Source organism: Centrocercus urophasianus, unplaced genomic scaffold (genome assembly GCF_019232065.1).
Source record: "Centrocercus urophasianus isolate 14NV4802_14NV808 unplaced genomic scaffold, USGS_Curo_1.0 seq_32, whole genome shotgun sequence".
Classification (NCBI taxonomy): Eukaryota; Metazoa; Chordata; class Aves; order Galliformes; family Phasianidae; genus Centrocercus; species Centrocercus urophasianus.
Genome location: NW_024884889.1, coordinates 10,156,005 through 10,166,856, shown reverse-complemented (window position 1 = coordinate 10,166,856; position 10,852 = coordinate 10,156,005). Strand labels below are relative to the sequence as shown.

The 10,852-nt window shown below is 37.9% G+C and overlaps 1 protein-coding gene across 10 annotated transcripts in view; it reads left to right on the top strand.

The window, feature by feature from the left end:
- Positions 1-10,852, top strand: part of TRIM2 (tripartite motif containing 2) — a 92,873-nt gene that overhangs the window by 59,879 nt on the left and 22,142 nt on the right. For all 10 annotated transcript variants that reach the window (XM_042829852.1, XM_042829856.1, XM_042829849.1 and 7 more), the window contains 3 exons: positions 4,053-4,204; positions 4,894-5,074; positions 7,950-8,673. In XM_042829852.1, coding sequence (XP_042685786.1) covers positions 4,053-4,204; positions 4,894-5,074; positions 7,950-8,673 — 1,057 coding nt within the window. The remainder of the gene's footprint in view (positions 1-4,052; positions 4,205-4,893; positions 5,075-7,949; positions 8,674-10,852) is intronic.

Below are 10,852 nucleotides of genomic sequence, written 5' to 3'. Positions count from 1 at the left end.
AACATTTTATTTAAATACTGCTAGATTTTCTTTGTGTTAGTTTAGAAATAAGTTTGTGTTTAAACAAGCTTTTTCAGTCTCTCTAGCCATGCTGGCTTTAAACCTCTGTGAACTGATGCAGTTATTTTCACATTGACTTTCCTATCTGCTTCTGTCTTGGCCTTCCTGAGGCCCTGTAAATTAGGTACTTTCCCTTCCAGTTGGTCTCCTGGACACCGCTGCTGTTTTCCATCCTTGTGTGCACATCCTAGTCCTTCTGTGCACATCCTCTCACCCTGTTGTGGCACATTTGTGTGTGTGCTTATGACGAATGAAACTCAGCTTGTAATACCTTAACATAATGATTTCCTGTGCTTGAACTATAAACCAATACTTCCTCATTCACCCAACACAGCACAATAGCACATCTTTGTGAAATTGGGGTAGTAGGGCACATATGCAATGGAACTTCTGAACCTAAGAGAAGATTTTTATCTTCTGTCTTCCCATGGAAATAACATCAGCGTTATTCTCATTTACTGAACACCTACAGCTCCTGTTATTTGTTTTTTTTTCCTTCTTTTATCTGAACTCAAAGTGAAACATAGCTTAGATCCTAAGATCCACACTTCTATGAGTGCAATTTATTTTCTCTTTATAGAGTACAACAAGAGAGCATATCCAATGCTAAATTAAATGCTTTTTAACAGAAGTGCATGTCTTATCCGACTAGCTTTTTTTCTCGAGATATCAGATAATAGCTTGATGTATTGACACAATATTGTTGCTTGCTACCTGTGTACTACTAGAAAAATGAGCAATCACCTATCCTTCATATTCTGAAGTCTCTTCATAAGATTCCTTTTAAACCTTTTCTTTCCTCCTTGCTTCTGTACTTTTTAATATCTCACTTATTTGTGACATTCAAATCTAGTGTTGTTTGGGGTTTTTTTTTTTGTACTCTGTAAATAATATTCAGTGTGACTTTGAGATTAAATGAAAAGTCAGAATATCAGAGTTTACCTTCAGTGAGCAGTAGAACTGATAAACTGAGCTAAATGCTGGCAAAATGTTTTTCTCCCTGACTAGAAACAGAAATACAGTTAGGAAGCAGTACAGTTACTTTGATATAATAACATTTGATTAAATTGGAAAGATCTACAAGAGATTTGGGATGGTTTGCTTGCATGTAAGCATGCTATTTAAGTCATGACAGTTTTACAGAACTTTTCTTTTAAATCTGCTTAAAGCTTTCAGGTTTACTGCACAGATAGGCAAAAGCAAAGACTTAGAACCTGGGCTTTCCTAAATTTCACCAAATAGTCGGTGAGGAGTCCATGGGTAATCCAGACTTGTATTCTTCTAAGAGCCAAAGCATGCAAATGTAATACGCGCACTGGCACTGTGAGATAGGAACCAAGTGTGTGTGAGAGATCAGAAAGAGGGCTGGCAAAGAGCAAATAGCTCCTTTTTACTCTGGGCTACTATTTTAATTCAAACAAATCCAAAGCAGTAGACGAACAACACGATTATTCAAATGTTATTTTGGATAAATGAGGCTTATGATTGCTGAGAGTCTTTTCTTGAGACTGGCGCTTTGAAGGGCTGGAATTAATGTGCTTTGGATTTGTGAAATCCATTTTAGAAGTATGTGCAGCACTGATTACGCAAATGAAAAAAAAAAAAAAACAACCTGTAAATTCATTTAAATTACAGTGGAGAAGACATGCATGGGTCTCTAATTAGAACTTGGTTCTGAAGAATCCTGTTCTGGTTTAGCATGTAGTCAGTAAATGGGATTTCAGAACACAGCGGGTATTAACTTATGTTCCATTACAGCTGGTGGGAATGTTTTCATTGATACGTTTCATGACTTCTGTAGAATCATAGTGGAAACCAGTGTTGGACACCATGCCTACCCTAGAGCTCCCATCCACTTGGGAAAGAGAATTCAGGCAAAGCTTTTTTTCTGACAACAAACCTGTTAACATGAGCAGCTTGCAGGGAATGTCACAAAATATGAGGCTCACGTTGGGAATGGAGGGGAGAGAAGAAAAGCTAGCAGTATGTGTCTGTCTGTATGTAGAAATTATGAAAAAAGAATCTTAGTTGATTAAGAAATGCTTGAAAAAATCATAGGGAATCAACTTATCAAAAAACTTCAAGCCTGCATCATATTAATAATAGCTTTTCTTTCTCCTTCAACTATGGCACAATCCAAAAACTTTCGTGGGAAATGGGAATCATTTCACTCACACCATTTTGAATGCGGCTGAGACAAAGACTACCGTTTTTGTGTGCAGACATATGTCTTAACTCTTTGTGGTCTGCATGCTAATCCACTTTGTCTTCTATTTCTCTAGCACTTGAATGTATGTTGCTGTAAATGTAATGATGCTTGTTACAAAATATTTAATAGGAAACAGAAGTACTGCATTATTCTTTCATTGTGTCCAAAAACAACAAATACTGAACAAGTAGGGAGCTTGTTAAAGTGTCCTGTACATGAGCATTAAGCTGTGAAGAGGCAGATGGATGAACTTCTGACACAGATTTAAAATAAATGAACACTTATGGCCATATAAAAATACTTAGCTTCCTAATAATCAACATTTTATTTTCCAAATTTTTGAAGCCTTTGTAAAGAATTTAAATCAAAAATTGTGTTTAACTGACTTCCTCTATGCACTGTGAGACAGTACCGCATATTAAAGCCTACCAAAGTAACTGGCAGGACTTGGAAGATGTGGTACTGTAAGACTCCTAAGTTCAGAGTTAGTGGAGTGTGTTGATAGGAGTTGCCATTGTTTAGATCTACATGTTCTTTTCTTGCTGATGCATTCTATCTTATCCAGTTTATTTAGGACAGTTTTTACTTTGTCTCTAAAATGGCTTACACAAGTGACCATCAAATAACTAACCCCTCACTGCATGTGCATTTCATATCTTGTGAACTGTGATAAGACAGAAGAATGGGAATATGAGGGAAAGGAGCTTTGATAGGAAAAAATCCTATTAATGCTAATAAGCCATATGCAAATGGTAGTTCTTCCTTCACCCTCCTAATTCTCAAGACGAGAAGAACCAGCTCCATTGCACAGAGCTGTTACAGGTCCCTCTGCTCACCTGAAAACAGCTGGTTCTACTCTATCTGTGCAACCACCTAATGTCAACTAGCATCTCCAGCACACCTCTCATAGTGTGAGGTCTGAGTGCCAAAAGCATCAACCAAATTATTGGAGATTCTGATGCTATGTTCTGAATGCAAGATAGCTGACAATTGCTTTCTTTGAAGCAAATATTGCCAGATTCCTTACACGCTCTGAAATAGGCTTAAAATACTTTGTGTTCAAGAAGTTTCTAGTTGTAAAAGAATTCTCATGCTGAAATTGCATATTTGTGCATTATTTGGACTAGCATATGGTTTCGGGCACAGACTTTTCTGTCACAATCTTCTGTTTCAATTGTAGATCAGAATTCTAATTACAATCTTAGATATAGGGTTTTGATGGTTTTCAGGGGTTAGTAATAGGATATGGATCTTTACCCCTACAGCACATTGGTTCATTGAGGATGCTTTTCTGTAGCAAATAAACATGGTGTTTGGTAATCTCAGTTGTGTTTGTGTTGCACAAGTGACCCTGTTGGGAAAAAATAGCTGAAGCTTACACTTTCTTTGACAGTCCCTTATGGAGACTGAGGTTTGAATTCATGAGGGGACCTGAGTTCCCTGATATTTCGTGGAGAAATAAAGAGACCAGAACTTAGTATAGTATAAAGACAATGCTAGAGCTAGCCTTGAGGTCTGATGTTGTTTCCTGCGCTACTGATTTGATGTTTTCCAACAGAATAAAATGCATTTTAAAGAGTGTTTTGGTAGGAAATACATATGAATAGCAGATATCTTTTAAGTCGTAGATTATTGGCATCTAACATAGCAGAAAGTTTGTTTCTTTTTGAACCATAAGCTAAGAGCTTAGATAATAACATGAGTTTAAGACCCAGAAAGATGTGCTTTGAACTGATTTTACTGCTGCAGCTGTGTTTTAATCTAGAATTGTGCACTTTTTCAGGTGATGGAGTTTTACTGCCGGTCTTGTGAGACAGCCATGTGCAGGGAGTGTACAGAGGGAGAACATGCAGAGCATCCCACAGTACCACTCAAGGATGTGGTAGAGCAACACAAGGCTTCTCTTCAAGTTCAGTTGGATTCTGTCAACAAACGGTATGGAGTCTCCCCTGACTGTTTTTCTGCTTTCATTTTTGCTACCAGCTTCCTCTCTTACTCTCAGTAGATGTTTTAATGTGCTTGTGCCATGGACCTTTTCTTAAAGAATAGAGGTAGTGAGGATTGTGCAAAGAAAGAAAAAATATTGAGTATACCATACCATTGAGTATGATGCATTGAGGGATTAGAGGAAAGATCTAAAGATTCCTATCAGTCTTTTGCAAAACAGAAGCCATTAGAAATTCAAGTGTTCTCCAAAGAGAGAGAATAAAATGTTATGGAGAAAAGAACTAGCTCATCATTATTTTTATAATAAAGAAGTTCTACTGTATGCTTAGAATACAGCACAGACTTTACTCTGTAAGAAGATATTTTAAAAAAAGTTGTAGGTCTGATTCCTCATTATTAGCAAATACATCTGCATAAAGAAGAGAAAATCCAAGGCCTCCCTGCTGAAACTTCCTGAAGCCCAAAGGATTTCCTCATGTGAGGGCCCTAGCTTAGCCTTATTTTATCAGACTAAAATTATAACTGTGTGGTTATAAAAGGAATGAACTTGCTTCTGTGAAGTGGGGGAGTGTAAAGACAGACTGGTGATAAGTTCATTTCATCAAAAATTTCAGGACAAGGGCCATTGTTTGATGACTTTTGAAACAGCAGTCTTTGTAATTTAATCCCTCCCTCAGGCTTCCAGAGATTGACTCAGCACTTCATTTTATATCTGAAATCATACACCAGTTAACCAACCAAAAGGCTAGCATCGTAGATGACATTCATTCCACTTTTGATGAACTCCAGAAGACCTTAAATGTACGAAAGAGTGTGCTGCTTATGGAACTGGAAGTGAATTATGGCCTTAAACACAAAGTAAGATGCATGTTTTGTTTTAATGAATAACTATTAATTTAATCAGCCAGTTTTTACAAATGATTCAGGATGCCAGTTTGACAAGCTGTGTCTGGGATCTTGAGAATGTTGTCTTCCTGAAATCAAGTGTTGCACAACCTTGCTTGTAGGTGCCCAGCCTCCAAAATGGAATCTAGACTTTATAGGCAGCTAACCCTGTGTGTATGACATGTGAGGATCTAAAATAGCCAGCACGCTAAGCAGGAGTCTGCTTAAAGCCCACATGTTTTATGTGCAGATGCCAATAAGGGAACACCAAAGTCAAGTCTGGATCATTGGGTTACAGCTCCATGACAGTCCTGTGTATCTTCTCCCATGAGTAATTTTTCCCTGAAGGAACCAGGCAAGGTTCCTTTCAAATACTTGGTAAGGTATTTCACCCTAGAATTCAGGGATTGAAATGCATGGAGTGCAGAGGCATCTCATTTTCTAAGTGGAATGCAGAGAGCAACAGATTTCAGAGTTGTGTTCTTTAACTTTCTATGTGGATGACTGAATCTTGCATTTTTCTCCTGTATTGTGGACTAAGTTTCAGAGGAAAAAAAAAAAAAGAAATTTGCCCCTTTTTCAGAGAGAAGCCTGTACCATGATGAGAGCTTTTACTGAGGAATAAGTCTGAAATACTCAAATTGAAGACTTTGTCTTCCTGGGCGTCAGTTGACTGTTTTATGTAAAAGGAAGATATCTCTCCTCAGAATAAGAAAGTAGCATGAGCAACTGGAGTTTCAAGAGTGCCTGATAGTAATGACATCTTTGGACATTCTCCGTGATTACTAGCAGCTTCAACATCACCAGATGTTTGAAGCTGAAGAGAGATGTATTTCAGGATCTGGAACAAGCTAGGTTGTTAGGATGGGCTGGGCTGGTGAAAATTGCAGAATTCTAATACATAGACAAGTGGCGTGCTTTCAGGGATGCAGGGAGTCCAGAATCCTAGGGGCACAGAATTTACTCATCACTAAAGATAAGGAGCTGCTGAGGAGGTTTTTAGCATAAAAAATTTGGACTTGTATCTTAAGTTCATCCAAACAAATCTAAGATGTCCCAAAACCTTATTTTCTCAGCAAGAAAATATAGTCAACTGTGTGTACAAAATTTACACAGGGTGGTATACAATGTTAAATTATCATATGGTTGTTTAAGGGCACATTTGACTTTTTAATGTAGAGAACCAAAGTTTTATGAAGTTGTACATAAGCAGTAAAAGAGGTTAGTACAGAAGGAGTTAGTACAGAAGGAGTGATTAGAATAAATTTTTGTTTTTGAGTGAGTAGAGAGCCTGCAAAATGTTACAAACCCAAATATTTCCCACTCAGCTTTGGTTTCAAATGAACTGAGAGAGGCCTCATGTAAAATGCAGTAAACACATCTTAAATATTAGTTATGGTAGGACAGAAAAGAAAGCAATACTAAGAGTATAGTTGTTGTAAAATGTAGCCGCAAATCATCTTCCTTCATGCTCTGTGGTTTATCCTGAGTGTATACACTTTTATCATCCTGGGACTTTAGTAGTCACGCTATCTGTTCAACTAGTTATTTATGTTCTGAAGTAAAGACAAGGCAGACTGGAAATGCCTTGAAATGAGTCCTGAGACGTTTTCAGGTGTCTAGAGAAACAGATAACTTGAAACTTAGTGAAGTGTTTAAATCAGCCTACTTTCTTTTGCTTGCAGTAGATTTCACACTGTTATCACTTTTCCATATGAATAATTCGTCAGACTTTTTTCTCCAGTAAGTAGAGAAAAACAGATAGTTTTATGCAAATCAGAAGTAAAATGCCCTTAAGAACACAGCATCGTAGCACAGTGTTCATCAGCAAGGGAAGAGTGTCTCACAGTAATACAGCCAACAGTTTCCAAGTTTAATTAGAACAACTGAATTATTTCAAAAATGCTTACTTTACAGTAGCAGTCAACAAAACAACTTCTGTGATTAGCAGTAATGTTTGTGCCCTCGTTCTTCTCAGTAGGAAAAACATACCATATGTATGACTGAGTACTTTTTGGGGACTTTCTCTTTAAAATGTGGGAGCAAATGGAATGTTTGAGCTTTCCAAACTCCCATGAGCTTCTCTGTTAGGCTGCTATAATTCAAGGATCATTTTTCTAATTCACTGTGAAAACAGTTTCAAGAAATTTTAATCTTGTTCCCAGCCCATGCCTCACAGTTTTGATGTCAGTACTGCTCTAAGGATTTTAGACTGAGGGCCAGAACTGAGCCTATAATGGAAGCTCTCTTTCAGTCTTGAATATAGAGTAGCTACTTGCTGCCCATCAAAATTGCAGGATACTCAATCCAACTCTTTCCAGTATCCCCAACACAATACCTTCATATTCTTCCCCAAAAAGGAGTAACCCAAAGTTTCCCCTGGCCCTGAAGAGATAATTTTATGAAACTCTTCTTATAGCCTCCCTTATTGATGGGCCTGATGACTGAAAATCTCTCTGCAGGTACACACATTACAGCTTGCTTTTCAGTAACTATCTCATTGACTGTGAGGGCTAGATGGGAGGATGCTTAAAATTGTGTTTATTTACAAATTAAAAAAAAGAAAATGAAGAAAGTGAGGAAATAATTCAACCTACTGAGGCAGTGGATGTGTAAAGCTGTGGTGATCCAAATGGGGTACATTTTTTTCTGTTGCAGTGTGATATTCCAATAATTTGTAGAGAGTCAATATGGTATGTTTTCTACAATGAGACTTAAAAAAATTCCACAAAACTTTGAAGTACTATAAATGGTATTTCTGTAAAGGCCTTCAGGGGTGAAGCATGCTAATGTTGCTAGCATAAATCCTGCCATGTGATGCTGATGTGGTGTTTGGCAATGCATGCAGGTTCTCCAAACCCAGCTGGATACCTTGCTTGAAGGACAAGAGAGCATTAAAAGTTGCAGCAACTTTACAGCCCAGGCCCTCAACCATGGCACCGAAACTGAAGTGCTGTTGGTGAAGAAGCAGATGAGTGACAAGCTGAATGAACTGGCTGAGCGGGATTTCCCCTTGCAGCCCCGTGAAAACGATCAGTTGGACTTCATAGTGGAAACGGAAGGCCTGAAAAAGTCCATTCACAATTTGGGCACTATTTTAACCACCAATGCTGTTGCCTCTGAAACAGTTGCCACAGGTGAGGGACTGCGGCAGACTGTGATCGGACAGCCCATGTCCGTCACCATCACCACCAAGGACAAAGATGGGGAGCTCTGTAAGTCCGGGAACGCTTACCTCACTGCTGAGCTGAGCACGCCTGATGGAAGTGTAGCAGATGGAGAAATACTTGACAATAAAAATGGCACTTATGAATTTTTGTATACTGTTCAGAAAGAAGGGGATTTCACATTGTCACTGAGACTTTACGATCAACACATCAAGGGCAGCCCATTTAAACTGAAAGTGGTCAGATCGGCAGACGTATCCCCTACCACTGAGGGGGTTAAGAGACGTGTTAAATCTCCTGGCAGTGGTCATGTGAAGCAGAAAGCTGTGAAAAGACCTGCAAGCATGTACAGCACTGGAAAAAGAAAAGAGAATCCCATTGAAGATGATTTGATCTTCAGAGTAGGTAGGTGACTTCTCTGCTAACTACTGCCATAAGCTAAAGCAATTCAGGGAAATTGGATGAAAATTTACCAGTGTAAAATTATTTTAAGATTAAGGTTCTAAGTAGAGCAACCTGATAATACTTCTAGGCCTCTTAATTATTACACATATACATTTTAAAAGCACGTGTTTCAGAAATTCCACTGGCAAATATTTAGTTAGAATTGGGGTTGAGAAATGCATACATCTGATTATCATAAAAGATTTTACATGGCAGAATAACAAGATGAATGGTGCAGATTTATATTGAACTACTTCTTTTAAAAATTGTATGGCAAGAGACAAAGTAGGAGGATTCTGTCTCTAAAATGACTGCCCTAGACGTTAATCTAATTAATTAACCAGGATCTACATGTTAAAACCTATGATCAAACATAGTTATTCCTTGATGTCAGCATAGGACAAAACTATGATTTCCTTTATTTGTTGTTTGTTTCTTTAAAAGTGTCTTGTATTTTTTCCCACTATCTAAACATGTTTCCTCCTTCCTATAATGTGGTAGTATCTCGAAGTTTGTGGGTTTCTAATGGTTTGTAAAATATAGATGCTATTTATTCTGATTTTCTTTCAGCTCTTTTGGGGTAATCTATTTTTAAGCTACCATAATTTATATGTTATACAGATAGTTAACTTATATAGTTAAAAACAGCAACAACAACTTTTCACTTTGCACAACTAAAGAAGAAAACGAAGTTGACTTCCGGTATTACACAAGTCTGTATATCACATTTGAGCACTTATCAAAAAAGTAGCTTCAGCTTGAGCAGAGCCTCCTCAACAATAACGGCACTTGGTTGTCCAAAGCTGGCAGGTGCCTTTTCTTAAATTAATACCCAACATTGCTTTGCCTCTAGCAGGAGGGTGTTATGATCACAAAACCTATTGATGAGTTGTTAAGGAAAAAAACCTTGCACAGAGGCAGAGTAATCAGGTCTGGACTCCTGCAGGAATAGAAAGAGACCTGTGGCTTTTCCCAAATATGATTTCACTGATAATGCTGGTTAAGAGCTACAGAGAGTATGTATAGAAGTTTCTGAGATTTTTCTGGGCACCTTGTTTTGAGACAAGGTAAAACGAGTTTAGGATGATGCCTGAACCCTGCCTGAAAGAAAACATTTCTTTGATCTCTTCTGGAAGTGGTTGTGCCACATCATACAGAAGAGCATATGCTAGGTTGGATGAGCAGATTTAAAGTCCTGAAATAATTTTAAAACTTTTAGCATTCTTATTATAAAGCTTTCAGTATGGCCTAACATGATTTCAGGTTGTGATTTCTACTTCTGTATCCCTTGTTTCTACTATCAGCTTCTAACCTAACTGCCAAATAGTGCTATGGCTCCAGTTGGTTGCTGTTGTTTTAATGATTCTCTCTACTACACAGTGAACTCTAATACAGTTGTGAATATTTTCTGAAAAGTGTGGTGCTTTTTCATTGTGATGCAGTCATGACTGTGTGCTTTACTTTGGAGCTTTTTCTCCTTCCTTTTCCCTGTCTTTCTGTGTCCTCTCATTCAAAGAAAAAAAGAGCTACAGCTGCACATATCTCACAGCTTTTCCTTGAGGAGAGCCCTCAGGATTTTCCACATTTGAGATGTTATTGAAAAACTGAACTGAGAATAACGCTTAATCTCACTCTGCATTTTGTTCTTGGCTTCTCCTTTCACAAAATGATCCTAGATAGAGATGTTCCTGTGGGATTATATATGCATCATCTGAGCAGTCTCTAAGGAGTTGTAGCTGTAATGCTCTAGCTTTTTCACACTCTTCCAAAATCTGTGTGCTTAATAAACTAGAACTTCTGACATTTGTGCAGGGATTGTCTTCAGGAATTTAAGATTTTGTTTGGCTCCAGTTTCTAATTACTCAGGACACTTGAGGTTTGGTTCATTTGTTGATGAAGTTATGCAAAATGAAGTTTATAGTTCTTTTCCAGCACAACTGTGTATCTGTTTGGATCCCATTGTTGAATTCCTCTGATAGCCCTGGCCAAATGTGGATTTTTGTTTAAAACTACGGAAGATAAAACTTGTACTTGGGTTCCAGAGGTACATATGGCTGTGCTGGAGAATCATACTGTAACATTCCTATGGCATCTGAGTGTATGGAGCGTGCTATTGTACGTACGTTGAAGTATGGGCTTT